General features: G+C 42.2%; 1 protein-coding gene across 1 annotated transcript in view; it reads right to left on the bottom strand.

The window, feature by feature from the left end:
* LOC122944578 (GPI inositol-deacylase-like) overlaps positions 1–25,584 on the bottom strand; it is a 682,600-nt gene that overhangs the window by 438,494 nt on the left and 218,522 nt on the right. The window contains exon 8 of the mRNA XM_044303000.1: positions 5,136–5,174. Coding sequence (XP_044158935.1) covers positions 5,136–5,174 — 39 coding nt within the window. The remainder of the gene's footprint in view (positions 1–5,135; positions 5,175–25,584) is intronic.

Below are 25,584 nucleotides of genomic sequence, written 5' to 3'. Positions count from 1 at the left end.
TATGGCATCAAGCTGTATAAATTGTGTGAAAGTGAAACTGGCTACACACATCGCTTTAAAATATATGAGGGGAAGGATTCTAAAATAGAACCCCCAGAATGTCCCCCTACCCTTGGAATAAGCGGAAAAATTGTATGGGATTTGGTTCACCCATTGCTGGATCAAGGATACCACCTGTACCTTGACAACTTTTATTCCAATATATCACTTTTTAAGTGCCTTGCTAACAGAAGTACGGTGGCATGTGGCACAATAAGAAAGAACCAAAAAGGCCTCCCAAAAACGCTGCTGGGGCAAATGCTTAGGGTGGGAGAGAGCAGAGCACTTTGTAACGAAAATATATTGTGTGTTAAATATAAAGACAAAAGAGATGTACTTATGTTAACCACAATACATTGTGACATCAGCACCCTTGTGCCTGTTAGAGGTACTGGCACTGAAACCCCTAAACCAGTGTGCATTCAAGAATATAATAAATTTATGGGTGGGGTAGACCTGTCAGACCAGGTACTCAAACCCTACAGTGCCATGCGAAAATCCAGGATATGGTATAAAAAACTTGTGGTGCACCTTACACAGGTTGCATTATATAATGCATTTGTGCTTTACAGAAATGCTGGCCAAGAGGGAACTTTTCTTGAATTTCAAGAAAATGTAATAAAGGCGCTCATATATTGGGACCGGGAGGAGGCAGGCCCCAGTACCACTTCTACATGTGCGGAAACAAGGATAGTGCCAGGACAGCACTTCCCCAGTGAAATTTCTCCCACTGCTAAAAAGAGCAAGCCGCTAAAACGCTGCCGTGTATGTTACAAAAATGGTATAAGAAAGGAAACCAGCTATCAATGTGAAACATGTCCATCAAAACCTGGCCTTTGTATGAAAAGATGCTTCAAAATTTACCATACTACTTTTGATGTATAATTTTATACTTTTACTTTCATGAAACCCTTTTTATCCTTTCCTATTGCCAAATGAGAATTTATATTTTAGAAAACATCTTAGTCCACCTTCTCTAAATTATTCCAACTAAATTTACTGTAAAAATTATAAGGAAACTAAAAACCCACTATACCTTTAGATGAGTAGTTTCCAAAATGTGGTCACTTATTGAGGGTTTCCACTGTAGGAGTACCTCAGGATCTATTTAAGGCTCCATTCACACGTCCGCAAGTGTTTTGCGGATCCACAGATCCGTAAAACACGGACATCGGCGTTGTGTGTTCCACAATTTGCGGACCGCACATCGCCGGCACTATATAGAAAAGGACATGTTCTATTGGAACGCAATTGTGGACCCAGAAGTGCGGATCCATAATTGCGGACCCGGTGGGACATAGTCTGTCCCCATTGAAATTAATGGGTCCGCAATTCCGTTCCGCAAAATGCGCAACAGAATTGCGGCCGTGTAAATGGAGCCTGCTCCAAAATGCGGAACAGAATTGCGGACGTGTGAATGGAGCCTGCTCCATTCACACGTCCGCAATTCTGTTCTGCATCTTGCGGAACGGAAATGCGCACCCATTAATTTCAATGGGGACAGACGATGTCCCGCCCGGGTCCGCAATTGCGGATCTGCATTTCTGGGTCCGCAATCGCGTTCCCGAAAAAAATAGAACATAGAAAGGCATTTTCTATATAGCGGCGGCGATGTGTGGTCCGCAAATTGCGGAACGCACATCGCCGATGTCCGGTCCGCAAATTGCGGAACGCACATCGCCGATGTCCATGTTTTGCGGATCCGCAAAACACTTGCGGACGTGTGAATGGAGCCTAAATGAAACATTCCAGCAACATCTGTCCTCCAAAAAGAATATGGCACTCCTTCCCTTCTGAACCCTGCCTTACGCCCATACATCAGTTTTTGAGCACATATTGGGTGTTGCCATATTCAGTGGAAAATTGATTTAAAAAAAATTGGGGTGCATTTTGTCCTGTTACCCCTTGTGAAAGTAAAAAATGTGGGTTTTTTCATTTTCAGAGCCAAGTGTTTCCTAATTCTGTGAAACGCCTGATGGGTCAAAGTGCGCAATACACACCTTGAAAAACTCCTTGACCAGTCTAGTTTCCAAAATGGGGTCACTTTTAGGGAGTTTCTACTCCAGGGGTGCATCAGGGGGGCTTCAAATGGGACATGGTGTAAATAAACCAGTCCAGCAAAATCTGCCTTCCAAAAACCATATGGCGCACCTTTCCCTCTACGCCCTACTGTGTGGCCGTACAGTAGTTTACGGCCACATATGGGGTGTTTCTGTAAACTGCAGAGTCAGGGCAATAAAGATACAGTCTTGTTTGGCTGTTAACCCTTGCTTTATTAGTGGAAAAAATGGGTTAAAAGGGAAAATTTGGCTAAAAAATTTAATTCTCAAATTTCATCCCCAACTTGCCAATAACTCTTGTGCAACACCTAAAGGGTTAACGACGTATGTAAAATCAGTTTTGAATACCTTGAGGGGTGTAGTTTCTTAGATGGGGTCACTTTCAGGGAGTTTCTACTCTAGGGGTGCATCAGGGGGGCTTCAAATGGGACATGGTGTAAATAAACCAGTCCAGCAAAATCTGCCTTCCAAAAACCATATGGAGCACCTTTCCCTCTACGCCCTACTGTGTGCCCGTACAGTAGTTTACGGCCACATATGGGGTGTTTCTGTAAACGGCAGAGTCAGGGCAATAAAGATACAGTCTTGTTTGGCTGTTAACCCTTGCTTTATTAGTGGAAAAAATGGGTTAAAAGGGAAAATTTGGCTAAAAAATTTAATTCTCAAATTTCATCCCCAACTTGCCAATAACTCTTGTGCAACACCTAAAGGGTTAACGACGTATGTAAATTCAGTTTTGAATACCTTGAGGGGTGTAGTTTCTTAGATGGGGTCACTTTTAGGGAGTTTCTACTCTAGGGGTGCATCAGGGGGGCTTCAAATGGGACATGGTGTAAATAAACCAGTCCAGCAAAATCTGCCTTCTAAAAACCATATGGCGCACCTTTCACTCTACGCCCCGCTGTGTGGCCGTACAGTAGTTTACGGCCACATATGGGGTGTTTCTGTAAACGGCAGAGTCAGGGCAATAAATATACAGTCTTGTTTGGCTGTTAACCCTTGCTTTGTTAGTGGAAAAAAATGGGTTAAAATGGAAAATTTAGCTAAAAAAAGAAATTCTCAAATTTCATCCCCATTTGCCAATAACTCTTGTGCAGCACCTAAAGGGTTAACAAAGTTTGTAAAATCGGTTTTGAATACCTTGAGGGGTGTAGTTTATAGAATGGGGTCATTTTTGGGTGGTTTCTATTATGTAAGCCTCGCAAAGTGACTTCAGACCTGTAGTTGTCCTTAAAAATTGGGTTTTTGAAAATTTCGTAAAAATGTCAAGATTTGCTTCTAAACTTCTAAGCCTTGTAACATCCCCAAAAAATAAAATATCATTCCCAAAATGATCCAAACATGAAGTAGACATATGGGGAATGTAAAGTCATCACAATTTTTGGGGGTATTACTATGTATTACAGAAGTAGAGAAACTGAAACTTTGAAATTTGCTAATTTTTGCAATTTTTTTTAGTAAATTAGGTATTATTTTGTGCAAAAAAAATTATTTTTTTGACTTCATTTTGCCAGTGTCATGAAGTACAATATGTGATGAAAAAACAATCTCAGAATGGCCTGGATAAGTCAAAGCGTTTTAAAGTTATCAGCACTTAAAGTGACAGTGGTCAGATTTGCAAAAAATGGCCTGGTCCTTAAGGTGAAATAAGGCTGTGTCCTTAAGGGGTTAATTATCACAGGTGTTTGAGATTTACTTCAGGGAATTAAATAGCCCTGAGACAATACCACCCATGAGCTTAATTGAAAAACCAAAATATTACATCTTTATGACACAAATTGAATTTGCATAATAAATTTGAACGTTGTGTATGTGAAATACTGCAGTTTAAAATGACAATTTTTACAAGAAAATTAAAAATTTTTTAAAAATTTCATAGATTTTTGAATTTTTAATAAATATACGCAAATCGTATCGGTTACGTTTTACCACCTATGTAAAGTACAATATGTGATGAAAAAAACGGTCAGAATTACTTGAATGTGCAAAACCTTTACGTAGTTATTCTCGTCTAAAGTGACATACCAGATTTCCAACATCTGGCTTGGTCATTAAGGCCCAAACAGGCTTGGTAAGAGGTTAAACAGCAACTGATCAAAGACAAGTTTAATGCATTCACATCAGCGCTACTTATTAACGTTCTTCTGCTCCTTTATAGGACCATTTATAAGGACCATTATTGAAAATGGCAGATAATAATACATTATTGGTTGGGCCAGTGAAATAGACAGACAAATAGCCCTATCAGAAGTTTGTTCAAACATCAGAACTGAAAGGTGGCAGCACGATGGCTCAGTGGTTAGCACTGGTGCCTTGCAGCGCTGGGGTCCTAGGTTCAAATTCAAAGACAACATCTGCATGGAGTTTGTATGTTCTCCCCGTGTTTGCATGGGTTTCCTATGGGTACTCTGGTTTTCTCCCACATTCAAAAACATACTGATAGGGAACTTAGATTGTGAGCCCCTTTGGAGACAGCTTGATGCTAATGTCTATAAAGTGCTGTGGAATACATCAGGGCTATATAAGTGCATAAAATAATCCTTGGAAGAGATACATGTTTTACTTCTAAACAAGGTGTAATGAGATGATACAACAAATATACATTATGTGAAATTAAATAAGAAAAAAACCCACAAAGGTGTAGCTTAACATAAATAAATGGTTTTAAATTAGTATGAAATTTAAACTTAAAATACTATATATTCAAAATTATGGCTTAACATCTTACTTTAGATTTTTGTTTTACTAGCACTTGTCTATGTCTTTAGTGTCTGTATTATGACCACAACACCTGTAACTCTCCACAATTTCAATGAACTGGATTTAAAATGCTGTGGTGATTTAAGTCAGGTGCAATTGTACTAATGGATTTCCAGGTACTGTAGCCATAATACAGCTGGTAAAATATGTCTACAATACAGCCATTTGATGATAAATAGTATACTTTCCCTTTTAATATACCATAATAAACATAATACATTTTATGTTTTGCAATCGTTACATATGCAGGAAAGTTTAACTCCAACTTAAACTTACCTGTCCGAGCATTTGTACTAATGATGTATAAATGGTTACCTACAACAAAAATAAAGGATACCATAGATAAAAGCTCAAAGAATAAAAAAAAGCTCAAAAACACAAAGTTTAACAGTCTTTAAAGGGAGTCTTATAGTAGGAATCTGCCGGCACTCGACCACAGCGTTCGTGTTGCAGCGGGAAGGAGTGAAACTCCACGTGTAATTCAAGAGAAGATCCCGGCAGCCGTCAATTGCTATTCGAAATATTCTTTTATTGTCATAATAATATGTCTTATGACGCGTTTCGGCTCAACAGCCAAAACGCGTCATAAGACATATTATTATGACAAAATAAAATAATATTTCGAATAGCATTTAAAGGGAGTCTGACCACAGTTTACCATTAACTGCTAACAGGAGTAGAGACTGGGGAGAACAGTACAACCATACCTTCTGTGGAGCCTCTCTCATCATTATTTTTGAATATGAATTTATTCTGCCAGATTCTGCTCCTGCAAGTTTCCAGGGTGCACAGCTTTAGGGCTCAAGCACATGGCTGTTGCCTGGCCGTGCCCGCAAATTGCGGTCCCCAGTGAATGGAACGGCCTACCAACGGCCATATGCATGAGCCCTTACTATGAAGTTTCCTCTACTCTGAGTGTCATATGTAGGAGTCTCCTGGTTGTCAGTTAGAGCAAATGAAAGAGGCTGTGAAGGAGCTCAATGAAGAATTCACAGTGAATTCCTACTTTGGGCACATGCAGGAGTCAAATCTGGCAGAATTAAGAGAAAACTTCACAAATGGTTTACTGTTCTCCCCATCTGCCATTTAGTGGTCAAAACCACTGATAGGTTTCTTTCAAAAAAAAAAATTGTTTAGTTTTAATATTTTAAAGGGGTTTTATGGGACTCCTAAATTGATTACCTATTCACAGGATAGATCATCAATACCTTGCACCTGACAATTTTTGAAAAGGCTGGGGGTCTCGGAGTCAGACCACCACTCATCCTGAGGATAGGTTGTCAATATATGATTATCAGAAAACCCCTTTAATACTATTACACTATACAAAATATGGGCAGACATATATATAACTTTCATCTGAAATAAAAGGTCTCAATTCAACCTTCCCCTATATATATATATATATATATATATATATATATTTTTTTTTTTTTACTTTTTACTAGTCCCACAAGGGGATCTTGATGGATGTTCTTTTGATTGCTTCTATAGTACACTGTACTGTTTATGCAGTAGAGTGTACTATACTGCCAGTGTTATATTGAAAGACACCATCCATTAGGCTGAGCCAGAGGAGTGCAGCCTCACTGCCATAGACTGAGGGCCCTTCATTCACAGCTGCCATGCAAAATAAGTGGCACACCACAATCTAATTTGCGGTGTGCCAATGCCCAAGAGAGGGAGCTCCCTGCCTCTAAACCACTTAGATGCTGCGATTGCTTTTTACTGCAACATCTAAGTGGTTAAACGGACTGGATCGGCATTTCTACCAGCCGAGGCGTTAGAACAGGAGTCCAGCTGTCATATGAGAGCAGAACTCCAACTCGCCGCTGCACAGGGGACCTGTGCAGCTCTTATTTTAGATGTCATAGTATAAAGCCCATTAATGACCACAGTATATACACGTATTGGCGGTCATTAAGGGGTTAAAAAATTCTATAGATGAAGAGAATCTATCAAGTCCCAACTCAGTCTGACACTGGCAGCACTATTAGAATACTGACAGACTGTGCAGGGACACATACCCAACTGGTCCAAATGTACCTTTATTCCCAACTGCTGGCAATACATTCATAAATTTCTAGAGACAAGGATAGAGGAATGGTACAACACAGTTATGGGCAAAGATCCTCAATATTTATTACATGGAAAATGCAAGCAGTTACAAAGCAGACATGTCAGGAGAAGCGACAGGTCCACTTTAATTTCTAACACTACATGCTAGTGTAGTGTAATTTGTTTTCACGCAGACTCATACTTTTTTCCATTTGTCCTCTTAAGTGAATTAACATATATACATATGGTAAGTCAGCCTGAAGAAGGGGATAAATAGAAGAAAATATCATTTCAGTATCGGACTACACAGAATATGTTGTTTGAGACTACACAGAGGCTGTAGAAACACATTTTAAAGAGTTGCTTCGCTTTTAATTTAAAAGCAATGTACACCTTTGGGGGTTAAAAAAAATAACATTTTTTCAATTGGTCTCTAAAAATTCTAAATTGTCTGCACAGGGCTGACATTCTCTAGTAGCAAGCTCTGAATTTTGTCTCTGCTCAGTCAGCCAGCTCACCTACTGGTCTTAATATCCCTTTAGATGGGCATCAGACTCTACATAACTTCGGCGTATCCTCCGCCTGTCTTCATGTACGCCAGCTTCCTTGCTAGCATAAATTTAGACCATTTTCTATGTGTACAATAGAAGTGGAAAATGATAAATGAGACAGGCCTGCTGGCCCACCCCCTTCTCCACCTGCACCAAGTCCCTTTTTTTAGACCTGGCTTGAGAGGGAAAAAGTTGCAGATTGTGGCCCAAATAACCTTTGCGCCGCAATCTGCAATAGATAAAGGCCAAAAAGTGTTGTATATCTGTTAGTAAATTACCCCCCTCAGTGTTTAGCTTACTGATAAGAATGTGGCTTAAATAAGTGTTTATAAACTCTTAGTAATTTAAAGATCGTGGTTATTCGATGACACAAAGTGAAAGTACCATTCACACAGCTAGAAAAACTGTTAACCTTTTGTGACAGAACAGCTCAATATTTAAAAAAAAACGCCAATTTAAAAAATGATTTTTAACACAAAATGAGTAAAATGCAATCATAAAAAAATTGCCCTCTAAGGTGTACATAGCCTTTAACCGCCTCCGGACCACCAAATGCAGGATCGCGGTCCGGAGGCGGCAGTCTCAGGCAGAATCACGCATATACGCGTCATCTCGGGAGACGCAAAATGACGCTCGCTCACAGCTGGCCCGTGCATGCGCATCGCGGGCCGGAAAAAGTTAGAGGGTGGGTTGCATCATCAGCCTGCCAGCCAATGATCATCGCTGGCAGGCTGATGATTTTTTAAAAAACACGAATCACAGGCAATTTAACACCTTATATTTATAAATATAAGGTGTTAAATGGCTGCTGTGCTCCTCTGCTGATTCTTTTCGTCGGTTGGTCTCAGCAGAGGAGCACAGTTCACAGTGAGTACACCAAACACTTCACTTAGCCCCCAGATCACCCTCCATCACCCCAATTAAACCCTTGATCACCCCTGTCAATCACCTAGTGAAAGGGAAAAAGTGATCAGTGTAAACTGTGACTTTTTTTCCCACTGGTATTGACTGTTAGGTTTAGGATAGTTTAGGCCCCTTGGTTAGGTAGTTAGCAATCGGTTAGCGCCCAGCCCACCGCAGTCACTGATTCGCTGATTAGCGCATCGCTAATCAGCATTTGTACTTTTATAGTATCTGTAAGTGATCAAAACTGATCACAGTCAGATCTATAATAGTATTAGTGTCACCTTAGCGCGCCCACCACCCAAAACGCGGTGTTTGCCCGATCAGGCCTGATCGGTCGCCTACACGTGCGTTCACCCAAGCCCGCCCCGCTGCAGTGACAACATATTTTTTTTTTTTGATCACTGCACAATCACTTTCCAAGCGCTGCGGCGATAAAAGATTGAGAATGAGATTTTTTTTATCAATCCGGTACTTCGCTAGCCTCCCATTTGTAAGACATGCTTGCTTTTTTCTTGGGTAGTCTCAGGGAATACCCCCTAAATTTAGTAGTCCAAATGTCAACCAAGGGGTATTCTTCTGAAGAGGCCTACAGGATTCTGACCCAGTCGGATGAGGAATGGGAACCCTCATCTGACGAATCTAGCGGGTCAGAATATGAACCTGTAGAAAGCAGTGGGAGTCTGACCCAAAGTTCGGACGAGGAGGTTGAGGTCCCTGATAGCACCAGGTGTACTTGGCCCAGTGTTGCTAGACCACAGGTTGCGCAGGATCCGCTTCAATGGCAGCAGTATGGGGCTGGTGCTGTCGGATTACGTGGTGAGGCATACACCAGCAGCGCAGCCCTCCCTCGACCTAGTACCAGCACTAACATACAACATGGTGAAGTGGCGAGCACCAGAAGGGCAGTTGAAGCTGGTACGGTGGTATGTGCAAGTGGCGAGCACCAGAAGGGCAGTTGAAGCTGGTACGGTGGTATGTGCAATAGTTACCCCATCGCAGCCACCACACAGACAGGCCCGTAGACCCCCTAGAGTCCCTGAGGTGCTGGCAAACCCTGATTGGCAGTCCCCAACTTCAGCCGCACCATTAGTTCCCCCTTTCACCGCCCAGTCTGGAGTTCGGGTTGAGACAGCTAAGATCGGTTCGGCACTGGGATTTTTTGAGCTGTTCTTGACTGCGGAGCTCTTGGACATAGTCGTGGCAGAAACAAATCGGTACGCCACTCAATTTATAGCCGCCAACCCGGGAAGCTATTATGCCCAGCCTTTCCGAAGTTTTCGAATTAAAACATTTTCTGGGCCTTCTCCTCAACATGGGTCTAACCAAAAAGCATGAATTGCGGTCATATTGGTCCACGAACCCAATTCATCACATGCCCATGTTCTCTGCTGCCATGTCCAGGGCACGATTTGAGGCCATCCTGCGTTTCCTGCACTTTAGCGATAACACCACCTCCCGTCCCAGAGGCCACCCAGCTTTCGACCGGCTCCACAAAATTCGGCCCCTCATAGACCACTTCAACTCAAATTTGCAGATTTGTATACCCCTGAGAAAAACATCTGCGTAGACGAGTCCCTTATATATTTTACCAGGCGCCTTCAAACAATACATCCCAAGCAAGCACGCCCGGTATGGGGTCAAATTGTATAAGCTCTGTGAAAGGGCCACAGGCTATACCCACAAATTTCGGATCTAGGAGGGTAAAGATCAGACCCTGGAGCCGGTCGGTTGCCCTGACTACCTGGGGAGCATTGGGAAGACAATCTGGGACTTGGTGTCACCCTTATTTGGAAGGGGTACCATCTTTATGTGGACAATTTCTACACAAGTGTGCCCCTCTTCAGGCATTTGTTCCTAGAACAGATTGGCTGCTGTGGCACCGCGCGACCTAGTTGCAGGGGCTTCCCCCAACGGCTTGTTACGACCCGTCTTGTAAGGGGGGAGAGGGCTGCCTTGTGCAATGAAGAACTGCTCGCGGTGAAATGGAGAGACAAGCATGACGTTTACATGCTCTCCTCCATTCACGCAGACACAACAATACAAATTGAACAAGCAACCGGTGTTATTGAAAAGCCCCTCTGTGTCCACGACTATAATTCGCTCATGGGAGGGGTGGACTTCAATGACCAGATGTTTGCTCCGTATTTAGTTTCTTGACGCACCAGATGCTGGTATAAGAAGGTGTATGTATATTTAATTCAATTGGCTGCATATAATAGTTTTGTTCTCTACAGTAAGGCTGGGAGAACAGGATCCTTCCTCAAATTTCAGGAACAGATAATCGAGAACCTCCTGTATCCAAGAGGTTCCGTGGCCCCATCCACCAGTGTAGTGAGCCGTCTACACGAGCGACATTTCCCCAATGTCGTTGCTGGTACCTCAATCCAACCGTCACCCCGAAAAAGATGTTGTGTCTGTAGCAGGAGTGGAATAAGGCGTGACATCCGCTATTTCTGTCCTGACTGCCCTGACCACCCTGCCCTATGCTTAGGGGAGTGTTTCCGGAAGTACCACACACAGGTATACTATTAGCATAGGGATTACGTTACACAGGACAGGCACACAGGGCTGTTAGGGCCCATTCAAAAAGAGCTACTCCAAACCTCTCTTTTCACCTGGGACAAAGTGCATAATGTACTTCGCCACATCTTTGGGCGATTTGCGCTTTGCACATTGTCCCATGGGGAAGGAGAGGTTTGTCCTATAAAGGTAAAAAAATAAATAAATCACCAGTAAGCAAAAAAGTTAACTGTTCTGTTCAAAAAGTTAAATTAAGTTTATATGTTCCGTTCAAATGTTATTATAAAGTTAATAAATTTATTGCATTGCGGCCTGGTTTTTTCTTTTTTGTTTAGTTTTTTTTTACCTTCCAGGTGGACCAACCGATCGACTAGCTGCAGCACTGATGTGCATTCTGACAGCAGCATTGCGCTGCTGTCAGATTACACAAAAGTCGGTGTATGCGGCGCTGCAAGACGAGATTTCTCCTCTGCAGTAAAAGATACGTTTGCCGAGGCATATGAGCTGAGGAGGCAGCGGTGTTCATATGCTTTGGAAAACACTTTGTATATAAAAATAAATAAAATCCTAGCAATGATTTATTCATCCATATCGATTGATGTGAATGGAGAAATCGGGTTTGCCAGGGCATACGAGCTAAGTGGGTATGGATGTTGGGCGGAGCTCCTATGTCCTGGCAGACGCCTTTCCCCTCTTTTTTTTTTTTTTTTTTGGAGAATAGCAGAAACTCCTAATGCTGGTACATTAATACATGTAATGATTGCGGAGACCCTCAAATGCCAGGGCAGTACAAACACCCCACAAATGACCCTATTTTGGAAAGAAGACACCCCAAGGTATTCGCTGAGGGGCATATTGAGTCCATGAAAGATTTACATTTTTGTCTCAAGTTAGCGAAAAGGGAGGCTTTGTGAGAAAAAAACAACAAAAAAAATCAATTTCCACTAACTTGTGCCCAAAAAAAAATTCTAAGAACTCGCCATGCCCCTCATTTAATACCTTGGGGTGTCTTCTTTCCAAAATGGGGTCACATGTGGGGTATTTATACTGCCCTGGCTCTTTAGGGGCCCCAAAACGTGAGAAGAAGTCTGGGATCCAAATGTCTAAAAATGCCCCCCTAAAAGGAATTTGGGCACCTTTGCGCATCTAGGCTGCAAAAAAGTGTCACACATGTGGTATCGCCGTACTCAGGAAAAGTTGGGAAATGTGTTTTGGGGTGTCATTTTACATATAACCATGCTGGGTGAGATAAATATCTTGGTCAAATGCCAACTTTGTATAAAAAAAAATGGGGAAAGTTGTCTTTTGCCAATATATTTCTCTCACCCAGCATGGGTATATGTAAAAAGACACCCCAAAACGCATTCCCCAACTTCTCCTGAGTATGGTGATACCACATGTGTGACACTCTTTTTTGCAGCCTAGGTGGGCAAAGGGGCCCACATGCCAAAGAGCACCTTTCGGATTTCACCGGTCATTTTTTACAGATTTTGATTTCAAACTACTTCTCATGTATCTGGGCCCCTAGAATGCCAGGGCAGTATAACTACCCGACAAGTGACCCCATTTTGGAAAGAAGACACCTCAAGGTATTTCATGATGGGCATAGTGAGTTCATGGAAGGTTTTATTTTTTGTCACAAGTTAGTGGAATATGAGACTTTGTAAGGAAAAAATAATAATAAAAAAAATCATCATTTTCCGCTAACTTGTGACAAAAAATAAAAAGTTCTATGAACTCACTATGCCCATCAGCGAATACCTTAGCGTGTCTACTTTCCGAAATGGGGTCATTTGTGGGTTTTTTATACTGTCTGGGCATTGTAGAACCTCAGGAAAAATGACAGGTGCTCAGAAAGTCAGAGCTGCTTCAAAAAGCGGAAATTCACATTTTTGTACCATAGTTTGTAAACGCTATAACTTTTACCCAAACTATTTTTTTATTTTACCCAAACATATATTTTTTTAATCAAAGACATGTAGAACAATAAATTTAGCAAAAAAATTATATACGGATGTTGTTTTTTAAAAAAAAATAATACAACTGAAAGTGAAAAATGTCATTTTTTTGCAAAAATTTCGTTAAATTTCTATTAATAACAAAAAAAGTTAAAATGTCAGCAGCAATAAAATACCACCAAATGAAAGCTCTATTAGTGAGAAGAAAAGGAGGTAAAATTCATTAGGATGGTAAGTTGCATGACCGAGCAATAAACGGTGAAAGTAGTGTAGTGCAGAATTGTAAAAAGTGGTCTGGTCATTAAGGGTGTTTAAGCTAGGGGGGCTGAGGTGGTTAAAGAGATCCTGTCACCATGAAATTCAGTGTTATCTGCATGCAGTATGCGGAACAGAAAGGTCTAAGCAAATTAATATTAAACTTTTGAATCCAGAGGAAAAAAATCTACGTTTATTGCAGCTGATTGGGAGTAGCAGCTTTATAAAGCAGACTCAGAGGCAAGTGTGCAAGCGCATTTTGGTCCCAAGCAGTGGCGCACCGACAGGGGTGGTCCAGCGGGTCTTGTTCCCAGCCCCCCCCCAGAACAAACAGTGAATTATTTTTTTTATCCCTCAGTGCCGCACCGCCGATCACCACAGGCGGCACAGCTCGGGTTCTAGTTGCCGACGGCGGTGGGGGGGCAGTAGGAGATGAGCACTTCTACTGTGGAAGCTCTCATCTCCATATACATTTGTATCGCCGTCTTCAGGACAGCCAAACAAATGGCTGTGCTGCGGCGGGGCAGGGGAGGGAGAGGCGTCTCCCTTCCCTGTTCTTCTGATAGGCCGCAGGCACTAATGCCTACGGCCTATTTGAGGCCGGCTCAGACGGCACAATGACGTCATTATCATCGCGCCGCCTGAGCCGGGCAGCAGACACAGGCCTGCATCGCATCACTGCTAATGAAGGGAAGGGGGGGGGGGGCTGGCACTATGGGGGCATCTGGCATTTCTTATAGCCCCATTTTTTTGGGGGTGGCACTCTGAGGGCATTTATTTCTTGCCCATAATGGGGAGTACCATGGGGGAGAGCGGCACTATGGGGAAGTGGGGGCTCTAAACTGGCCTTTTATTGGCACATTATGGGAGCACTATGGCATCTGGTGGCACTAATGGGGCATTTTTTACTGGCACATTATGGGAGGCACTATAGGGGAGAGCAGCACTATGGGGCATTATTTGGGGGCACTATGGGGGAGTGGAGCACTATTGGGGCATCTGGAGTCACTAAGAACGGGCATTTTTTACTGGCACATTATGGGGGAGAGGAGCACTATAGGGGCATCTGCTGGGGGCACTAGGAAGGGGCATTTTTTTACTGGCATATTATGGGGGACACTATAGGGAAGGGGGAGAGGAGCACTATGATGAAATTTACTGGGGCACTATATAGGGGTATTTTATACTGGCATACATTATGGGGATATTAGCTCAACTGCGGGCGCTAAGCAGGGGTATTTCATGTACTGTCATAATCTAAGGAGAATTACTACTACTACTAGGGGGTATTATGGGGAGCTTTATTACCACTGGGGGGTGTGGGGATTTGCTCTGGTAGACAGGCTTGCAGACGCAGTAGAGAGGCAATGACAATGTCTTTAACTTAAACAGTGCAATATTTTATTCACACATAAGTGACAACAAAAAGGCAGTTTCAAGGAAAAACAGTCACCTTGAGTCTGGTGTTTGTTCACACCAGGCTGCATCACATAAGTCCTTGGGTGAAGCAAAAGTCCACGTGCTTTTTCACAAACAATATAGCAGGCCTTATTCCCGGCCCAAACTCTCAGGCTCCAACACCCAGACTGACAAAGCTCCAGTATCAGATGGAGGATAATCCACACAGCTGAGACTGCTGGCTGGGTTTTTATCCCAAACCAAAACCCGGCCTGGAACGTGGGGAACAGCCACCCACCCTGCACTTTGACTGCTCCCAGTAAGAGCCAGCCCGGATCGGCTTTACAGCCACACTAAACAATCAATATTGTCAGTCTTTCCTAGCTGCCGCTGACACTTAAAATTACCGGAGGCCAAGAACTTTGGTGACACATATCTTCCGTCAATGGCAGCCCCTTGCACTTTCCTACAGGGGCTATGAGAAACATGATTACTGGTATGGGCAATATAGGGGCATTATTACTACTAAGTGTGCTCTGGGAGATAATTTTTTCTATTGGTGGGATTTTGGGGAGGACTGTTACTTTGGGGGGCACCCTGGCACAGTCATTTTAGCACAATTATTTTTTCTGCATTTTTAAATATGAAGGGGGCTTTGAAAAATGGGCGGGAAAAAGAATTAGCACAGCGCACTACACGTGCCACATTTTTTGCCTTCTGGACCCCCCCCCCCCCCCCCCCCAGACAAAATTCCTGGGTGCTCCCCTGGTCCCAAGTGTCTGTTTGAGTTTACGTGACTTTAGGAGAGAAGTACTTATTCATTTGTTTGTTTTTCCACTTTCACTGCAATGTACTATATAATCTACTTTTTCCCCCTTTTCTGGTGTAATCACCATTAGCAAGTATATGTTCCATGATTGAAAATGCAGTCCAGTGTACATCTTTTGTAAAGTATGCAGTGTTGGAACAGCCACTTAAGGATGCATATTGTTTTGCAAAATATGATCAAATTGCACGTTTGCACTAAGTGAGAGAATTTCAACACAGATATCTTGGCAATATGGAAAAGAGTTTGTTGCTCACTGAGCAGACACTCGCTGTTTTAGTTGAGGGGGAGAGTGGTACTATGGAGGAGCAAGAAAGTTTGGTAGCTAGCTGGATATCAGCCAGGGAGGCTAGCACTGACCTAACACACCCCAAAAAGTTGACAGATGAGCGGATCAGGGATCTGCAGCAAGACATTCTCTCTGCCAGTCAGGAAAATGACAGGTCCAGCAAAGAGGGGACCAGGGGTAGGCAGGTCAGACAGGTGCCAGTAGTGGGAGATTCTATTATTAGAGATACAGATAGGGCGAACTGTCACAGATCAGGACTGTCAAAAGGTGTGTTGTTTTCCTTGCACTCGAGTTCAACATATCGTGGATCGGGTTGCTAGTTTACTGGGTTAGTTAGAGGTACACGGAGGGTCCTTAAACAATATTTCAGAGACTTAGGTTGCAAGCTCAGGGCAAGGACTTCAAAGGTAGTATTTTCTAAAATACTATCTACACCACGGCCACACCAGAAAGGCATCGGGAGAATAGGAGGGACGGGATGGAGGATTTTGGGTTCCTAGAGAACTAGGCCGACTTCTCTGTTGGCTACAGGCTCTATCATAGGGATAAGCTGCACCACAATGGAGAAAGTGCAGCCGTTCTGGGGGAGAAGATGGCTAACACTTGGAGGAGTCAGTTGCTGTGGTCAGTGTTGGGCCCTATTCTCTTCAATATATTTATCTATGATCTTGTAGATAAGTTACATATCAACTTTTGCAGATGACACAAAACTGTGTAAAGTAATTAACACAGAAGAGGACTGTATACTGCTGGATCTGGATAGATTGGAGGGTGGGGCAGAAAGGGAACACTGAGAAATGTAATGTTATGCAAATGGAAAGGAATAATTCACTGCGTAACAATGACTTTGCTACTGAGAGAAAAACATGTGATTTATACTAAAATGAGCGTGCTGATTCCAAATATGAATTCGGAATTTGCCTGACACGTCTAGATTTTAACCCCTTAGGGACCCTGGGATTTTCCATTTTTGCGTTTTTGTTTTTCACTTCCCGCATTCCCATAGTCCTAACGTTTTTATTTTTCCATTCACATAGCCTTATGAGGGCTTATTTTTTGTGGGACAAGTTGTACTTTCTAATGGCACCATTTACAGTTGCATATCATGTAGTAGGAAGTGGGAAAAAAAAAACAAATGGGGTAGAATTGGGGGAAAATTGCAATTCTGATAAAGGTTTTTATTTTTCACATGGTACACTATGCGGCCTGTTATCTTCATTCTCCAGGTCAGTACGGTCACAACAATACCATACTTGTATAATTTTTCTTGCGTTTTTAGGCCTCATGCACACGGCCGTTGTTTTGGTCCACATCCAAGCTACAGTTTTGGCGGCTCGGATGCGGACCAATTTACTTCAATGGGGCCGCAAAAGATGCTCCGTTCCGTGGTCCGCAAAAAAATATATAAAATGTCCTATTCTTGTCTGCGCTTTGCGGACAAGAATAGCAGTTATATTAAAAGCTGTCAGTGCTGTTCTGTAAATTGCGCAACACACACGGACGCCATCCGTGTTTTGCGAATCCACGATTTTTGGACCGCAAAACACACAACGGTCATGTGCATGTAGCCTAATACTGAAAAATATATATTTTTTTTATAACCATATTTTGACCCCTATAACTTTTTTGTAGTCATGTGTACGGGGCTGTGTGAGGGCTCATTTTTTGCAGGACGATCTGTTCTTTTCAGTGAGACAAAAAATTGTAAATTGGGTGTTATTTTTTTTTTTTTTCCGTTATGCCACTAATATTTTTATGTTAATAGTATGGTCATTTTCGCACGCGGCGATGCCTATGATGTTTATTTGTTTATTGTTTAAGTATTTTAATTTTAAGGAAAGGGGGGTGATTTGAACTTTTTTTTTTTTTATTTGCAAAAAACAATTTTTTTTTTTTTACTTTTTTTTAAGTCACCTTGGGTGACAATAACTGGCAATCATTAGATCAATGTAACAGATTCCCCGATCTCAGCTGATCGCATACATGTGCCGTGGGTATCTGCTATTTAAAATAGTAGAAACCCGGTGGCTATGGCGTCCACTGCACGTGCGAGCAGGCGCCATGTTTGGGGTCACGTATGGCGGAGGCCGTTCAAGGGTTACGTTATACATGCAAAGCCTATTCAGTTATAATGTAAATGCATTATATTGGAGATATTCCAATGGACATGTCCAGACCTGTTCGGATGCACTCAGGCTGATGTCAGCAGTAAGTATATAAGGCAACCTGGACAGATTTTGATAAAGTGATCTGTTATAGTGCTATCAGTTTTGAAACTTAAGATGGATAAACGTAAATGTGTTAACGATCCAGACAATTTCTGCTACATATGTGGCAAATATACTACTTACGATCAGCGAAAGAATCTAACAAAGTGAGTGCAGCTTGGGGATGCATTTGTGCTAGTAGTGCAGAACTTCCTTGGGAACAGACAAGCTGCAAACTATGCTGTATTAGTAGACAACATGCTTACAGCATATGAACAACTTGGCTGCCGAATGTCATTGAAAGTGTGTTTCTTACATTCCCATCTTGACTTTTTTCCCACTCAATTTGGGACACATAAGTGACGAACATGGAGAGCAGTTCCATAAAGATATTTCTACAATGGAGAACAGGTATCAAGGCCGCTGGAATCTCAAGATGATGGGGGACTACTGCTGTTTTTTGCAACAGGAAAATATGACCGTTCACAAACGCAAAAGCAGATGCCTGAAGCACTTTTAACAGTACTGGGTCTTGCTCAAGTAAGACTTTTAAACTGAAAAACAAGACTTTTTGAAATTTTGTTATTCCATTCCATTTTCATACACATCTTGTAAGCATTTTCATACACTGTTTACTATGCAAGCTTTGATGTAGATCAGGTAATTGTTGGAGCAAAACTCGTTCTGGTGAAAATTATTCAATGCTTTCCAAGTGCTTAATTCCTTTAGGCATACTTATGCATAGCAAAATTTTGTGATGTACAGTAACAGCATACAAAGAAAAAACGGGAAGCAGAAGCGCTCCCCTAACTCTATTGCCTCTCTCAAACCGGCCCGGCGGATCCCAATCACGAGACCAACACTAGGTCACGTGCAAGCCACATACTAACAACAGACGCGCACGCTCGGATACCACGTGGGACGTCGACAGCCGGAGAACAGAATCGCAAGCAACATCGGGTTGGAGCATTGAAGGAGGACATCACCGCGTGGTGGGTAAGTGATTTCTGAACCTAAGACAGTACGGGACGCCGTACCGAGGTTCAGAAACACCAATTCCCCCACAGGTTATTTTTCTCCACAAGCTAAAGCTTCACCTGGGACCATATTGTACATGATACACTGTGAATAGTGCTATTCTTTCTTTTTCAGCACAACCTTATATATTTACAAGCAAAAGTCCCATATGGGACCATATTGTACATGACTATATTTTACAGGACTGTGCAACACTTTCTTCCCTTTTAGCGCAGCCCTATATACCCACCCATTTATAAAGGGACACAGACTGATCACAAACTACTGGGAAAGGCTATATTATCTACAGGAGTCCACCAGAAAATACTTACTACGTGGTCAATAGCACCAATACTACATTCTATCTATTTTTCCAACTTTTTTCATTCCACAAATTATATGTTTTTTCACCATTCATTTTTATAGATTTTTATGTCTTAATTTTTACCATCACTTTGTCTACCACTTATCCCAATGGACTAGAATCACCCATTTTTTCCACGGATACATCCTAAAAAAACCTGGTACCAGCCACCCCTTATCTGGCACCCACCACAAGTGCCGAGACTCCCTTACTCACTCACCTTATGCCCCAAAAAACGCTACCTGATTTTAATTAAGTATTTTTAATTAAGTATTTTAAAAAAAAAACTACCATATTTAATCCCATTTTTGAGTGTGCCTGCTACTTCCTTACTTTAAACTGCTCTTTTCTTTGACTGGGTGAGTCAAACCAGCAGCTCAGCACCTCAGCCATTCTATTGAGCAGTCGAGCCGCCTTATTTCTCTCTTTTAAAATTTTGTGATGTGTTACAACAATTCTGACTTCGGATTTGTAATCTGCACACTCGATTTAGCATAGGACAAATGGTTTTTGCCCAGTAGCAGACGAAAAGTTTTTTGTTGTTGTGTGGTGTTAATGCAAGAGTTCCATACATACTAAATGGTGAAACACTGGGTAGAACTGACAAACAAAAACACTGAACTTCCGAAATCCAAAATTTGACCAGATTAGACAATCCATTAGCCTCACTAACTGGGACAATGTCCTCAAAAACAAAAATATTGCCGTAACTTGGGATATTTTTAAAAGCATCCTAAACTCTCATTGCGAGAGATACATACCCTATGGGAATAAAAGGGTCAGGAAGGAAAAAAAAATATTTGGATAAATACAAATGTAAAGGGTGCAATAAATGATAAAAAGAAAGCTTTTAAATTACTTAAACAGGACTGTAGCGACATAAAGCTAAAAAACCACAAAGAGAAAAACAGAACATATAAAAGACAAATAAAGGCAACCAAGGTGGAGGCAGAAAGAATAAAACTAACCCTTGTAAGGGGTAGCTCTCTTTCAGCGGGTCACACTCACAGATATCGTCATAAACACCAGGATTTAAGGGCAAAAACTGTGTTTTATTGTGGCACGTCAGCGTAAACATAGACAGTTATACAACATAAACTTTTGCCCGTCAGGGCTCTACCTAAAAACAGAGGTTTTCGTGACTCATCTCTAAGTACCGCTTAGTGTCAGGGTCTCAGGCTCCAAACCTTAGCAGGTTCCACTCGTCAAGCGTCAGTCCACACAGGGGAGAGATCAGGCTTCACATAGCCTTGTGGCCCCTCAGTCCTCCTGACTGAGACCACACACAGAGCCTCCAGTATCACAGACACTCTCCCTCCTCAGACTGACACCGTGGGAGGTGCTTTATGCTGGCCTCACCTGCGATCACCTTCCTGCTAAGGAAAAACTTGCCCCGGACTGGGGGGGGGTGGATTGGGAGGTCCCACTGCCAAAAACCTACCATCCCAATCCAAGTAAAATCCAGCTCTGAATAAATAAATAAAATAGCTCCACCAATTATATTTAGTGAAGCCAGCGTCATTCTGGATTTCACACACCTCAGCCAGTTGAGGAACCTGGGAGAGATATACCCCCTTTCCGGGACTTTCCCATGCATTTTACAGTTCACATCACCAGACCCTATTCAGTTATATAAATGGTAAAAATTTAAAGTGTAACTGCCGTTTAATTTTTTATGTATTACATGATAAAAACTCCCACAAATGTGTGCCACTTTACTATCCTCTCCTCAGTGCGTTGCCATGTGCAGTCCGTCTTTTGTATCTTCAAAACAAGAGACGGATCAGCTCTGGGAGGAGCAGCTCAGCACTGGATGCGCGTTCATAGTGTTGTAGGGCACTGGCTACTCCTTCCAGCCTTAATGCCTGCAAGGAGTCTGTGATGCCTACCCCTATATTTTATTTTAAAGAGGTATGGCATATTAATAACATAGCCTAAGTGAAAATGCATTATACACGTTGCGCTGCTGGAGGGAATCAGCAATGCTTTTTTCCTTCACAGCAGTGTGATGTATAAGTGTACATCGCGCTGCTGGAGGGAATCAGCGGTGCGCTTCTATTCCTTCACAGCAGCGCAATCTGACAGTGTACATCGCGCAGCTGGAGGTACTAGGTGATTATTTGGCTGTGTTACTAAAGTATAGTGGGCACCTGGCTGCAAAAATATAGTCTGGGAGCACTGAATGCAAAAATAGGATCTAGGGAACACCTGGCTGCAAAAATAGGATCATGCTGTAGATAGGGTCAGTAAAGTAAAAGCAGCAGTGGAAAAAGCAGCACAGGTTAGAATAGCAGACTATAAAAAACAATTGCTTACTGATTACATGTAATGCAGGGCTAGTCTCTGGTTAGCTGTATGTGACAGGATATACACTGCTCTTGGGTAGTGGAGAAGGTTGTCTGCATTCTGATTGGTCCTGCTTGTGTGCTAGTGCATGCTAGGAGAGCAAGGGCTTATGGGAAGTGAGGGAAATACAGGACGGCCTCAAGAAAGGGCAAACATCACCACAGGAAGTGCAGCAGATGCCATTTTAGGAAGAAGCTGAAATATAGGCACAGAGAAATATGGTTGCTAAGAGCTGAACACAGACATCAGAAAGGTAGAATTAGCTGAAAAATGCAGCTTCATGAATCTCTTCCCTTTAGCATCACATGTGTTAGGAATTTCATTTTTGGTGGTGAAATGGCAGTTACACTTTAAACCTTAAAGTGTTGGCCCTTTAAGGAATGATGAGGGAGGAATTGCAGAAAGCAATCAGGGAAAAGCTAATTTATTAAACACTTTTTTCTTCTCTCTATTCACTGAGGAAAATTTAATGTCAAATGGAATGCAGAGTGTCAAAGTAAACCCCCCACAAATGTGGCTTGTCCAAACTAGAAGTAAAGCAACATCTTAAGATTAAAATAGACAAATCACAGGGTCCAGAGGGCAAACCCCACTGTACTCTAAGAGATATGAGTGATGTATTATACAAACCATTATTTCTGATATTTAAGGACTCTATAATAACAGGGCACAATGCAAATGTGGTGCCAATGTTCATAAAGGGGTTAAAAAAATCTAACATCTGTCATGGGTAAAATGTTTGAGGGTTTCCTAAGAGATGCTGTTCTGGAATTTCTCAATGAAAATAAGAAAATAATGACGTATCACCGTGGCTTCATGAGGGGTCGGTCCTGTCAAACTAATTGAATCCGTTTTTATGAGGAGATAAGGCTACTTTAACATCTGTAATTTTTGCTGGATCTATCATGGATCAGCAAAAATGCTTCTGCATCTGTTATGAATGGATCCTGTTGTATTATCTCTAAAATAGCCATGACGGATCCGTCTCTAAAACCATTGTAAGTCAATAGGTGATAGATCCGTTTTCTTTTGTGTCAGAGAAACCATCACCATTGACTTAAATTGCGAGTCATGGCGGATCCATCTTGCTCCTCATCCTAGGACACACTCAAAAACGCTGCTTGCTGCACTTTTGTGTGCGTCATGGGAACGCAATGAAACGGAATTGAATGCATTCTGGTGCACTCCGTTCCCTTCAGTTCTGTTTTGTCCCCATTGACAAATGAATGGGGACAAAACGGAAGAGGTTTCCTCTGGTATTGAGATAATATGTATTGAGATCCTATGACAGATCTCAATAACGGAAAAGGAAAGCGCAGGTGTGAAAGTAGCCTAATTTCTAGACTTGACCTCAGCGAGTCAATGGATGTCATATATCTTGACTTCTCCAAAGCATCTTATACCGTGCCAATATAAAAGGTTAGTATATAAAAAAGAGAATGTTTGGACTGGGCAAAAAATGTGTGTATTTGGGCAAGTAACTGGTTCAGTGAAAGAAAACATAGCGTGGTTATTAACGATACATATTCAGTTTGGGTGACAGTCACTAGTGAGGTACCTCAGGGGTCAGTATTGGGCCCTAGTCAGTTAAATTTATCTGCTATTTGTCTTGTAGAGGGGATGCACTGTAAAATATCAGTTTTGCAGATGACAAACTGTGTAAAGTAATTTACACAAAAAGGACCGTCTACTGCTACAGATGGATCTTGACAGGTTGGAGGTTGGGAAAGAGAAGTGGCAGATGAGGTTTAACGCTGACAAATGTAAGGTCACGTACACGGGAAGGAAAAATACAAGACACCCAGGCACTGCCAATTAGGGGAGGTGAAGCGATCACCTCAGTCGGCGCAGCCCTGGAGGTAATTAGGGGGTGGCGGGAGAAGCAGGGCTGTGGAAAATTAGCACTTCTATTGAAGAAACACTCATCTCTCTATATCCAACTGTATTGCCGTCCTCAGGATAGCGATACACTTGGATGCTGCATCAGAGCAGGGGAGAGGCGTCTCCCTTCCTCGTTCCTCTGATAGGTCTGAAGACTATCAGAGGCTGGCACTGGCTGTCGTTATCATCAAGCTGCATGATCCGGGCAGCATACGTGTATACTGTATGCTGTATGCATATGAGAAGTAAAAATATATTTTTTTATTTGACACAATGCAGAAAAGGAGCACTAGGGGGGTATCTAAGGACACTGAGAAGGGTAGTTTTTTTGCTGGCACATGATGGGGGGCACTATGGGGGCATTAATTTAGGGCACTAAGAAAGGGTATTTTAGACTGGCACATTATGGAGGCCACTATAGGAAAGGGGGGAGAGGAACACTATGTGGGCATCTAAAGGGGGCACTAAGAAGGGGTATTTTATACTGGCAAATTATTGGGGACACTATGAGGGCATCTACTGGGGGCTCTGTATAGGGGCATTGTATACTGGGACATTATTGGGGCACTATGGGGAAAGAGAGAGGAGCACTATGGGGCATTTACTTGGGGGAATTATATAGGGGCGTTTTATGCTGGCACATTATGGGGGCACTATGGAGAAGTGAGGGGGAGGAGCACTATGGGAGCATTATATATGGGTATCTTATACTGTCACATTATGGGGGCACTATGGGGAAGAGGGGAGAGGAGCACTATGGGGCATTATATAGGGGTATTTTAAACTGACAAATATTATGGGGGCATTATAGGGAAATTAGCTCAACTAGGAATACTAAGAGGGCTTTTTTTTTGTACTGGCACACTGAACAGGGGCATTTTTGTACTAAATCACATCAGTAGGGGGCATTTTTCTGCACTGGCATACATTATAAGCGGGGATTTTTTGTATTGGCGCTCACTTTAAGAGGGCATTTTTCTACTGTCACATTATAAGAAAAAATATTAGGGCTGCAGCTAACGATTATTTAAATAATCGATTAGTTTTGATAATTTCATTGATTAATCGATTAATCTGGAAAAAACACCAAAATGACAAAAAAAAGGGGTTTATATGATTTTACTTAAAAAATTATGTTCAAAGGCCATATTAAAACAAATTGTGGATGGTACTGTTATGGAGGATCTGTGGATGGCACTGTTATGGGGGATCTGTGAATGGCACTATTATGGGGGATCTGTGAATGGCACTGTTATGGGGGATCTGTGAATGGCACTGTTATGGGGGATCTGTGAATGGCACTGTTATGGGGGATCTGTGAATGGCACTGTTATGGGGGATCTGTGGATGGCACTGTTATGGGGGATCTGTGGATGACACTGTTATGGGGGATCTGTGGATGACACGGCTATTGGGGGATCTGTGGATGACACGGCTATTGGGGGGATCTGTGGATGGCACTGTTATGGGGGATCTGTGGATGGCACTGTTATGGGGGATCTGTGGATGGCACTGTTATGGAGGGGATCTGTGGATGGCACTGTTATGGAGGGGATCTGTGGGTGGCACTGTTATGGAGGGAATCTGTGGGTGGCACTGTTATGGAGGGGATCTTTTTTTATTTTTTTATAATATTTTATTTTACAAATAGTGAATCTACAGTATTAGATTTTGGTGTCACAATACAATAATACAATGGTACATAATATCATCATATACAAAGTTTCCCTTTTATTTTCTAACCCCCCCCCTTCCCTCCCTCCAACCCCCTTTTTTCCGCGGAGCTACTGTCTTTACACCTAATATTATCATTTCAGGTTGCCCCATATCCGCATCCAAGTTACCTTTTTTCTTGCTGTTTGGGCGAGAATGTATTCATATTGCTTAACCCTTTTCATCCGTTCCATCCACTCCTGAAAATTAGGGTATTCCGGAGTGCCCCAGTATTTAATAATTAATATTTTGGCCAGTGAAATACCCCGAAGCCAGAGTATCTACTTTTATTTTTGTCTATCTCTGGGAATACACCCAGGATAACATAATTAATGCAAGCCTCGTATTTCATGGGGGAGCTATCCCGCAATTTCCGGAATATTTTAGTCCAATACTCTTTAATCCCTGGGCATTCCCACAGTAGATGTATATAGTC

This window comes from Bufo gargarizans, chromosome 8 (assembly GCF_014858855.1).
Source record: "Bufo gargarizans isolate SCDJY-AF-19 chromosome 8, ASM1485885v1, whole genome shotgun sequence".
Lineage (NCBI taxonomy): Eukaryota > Metazoa > Chordata > Amphibia > Anura > Bufonidae > Bufo > Bufo gargarizans.
Note: the sequence above shows the minus strand (reverse complement) of the source record. Positions and strands in the feature narration are given on the sequence as shown.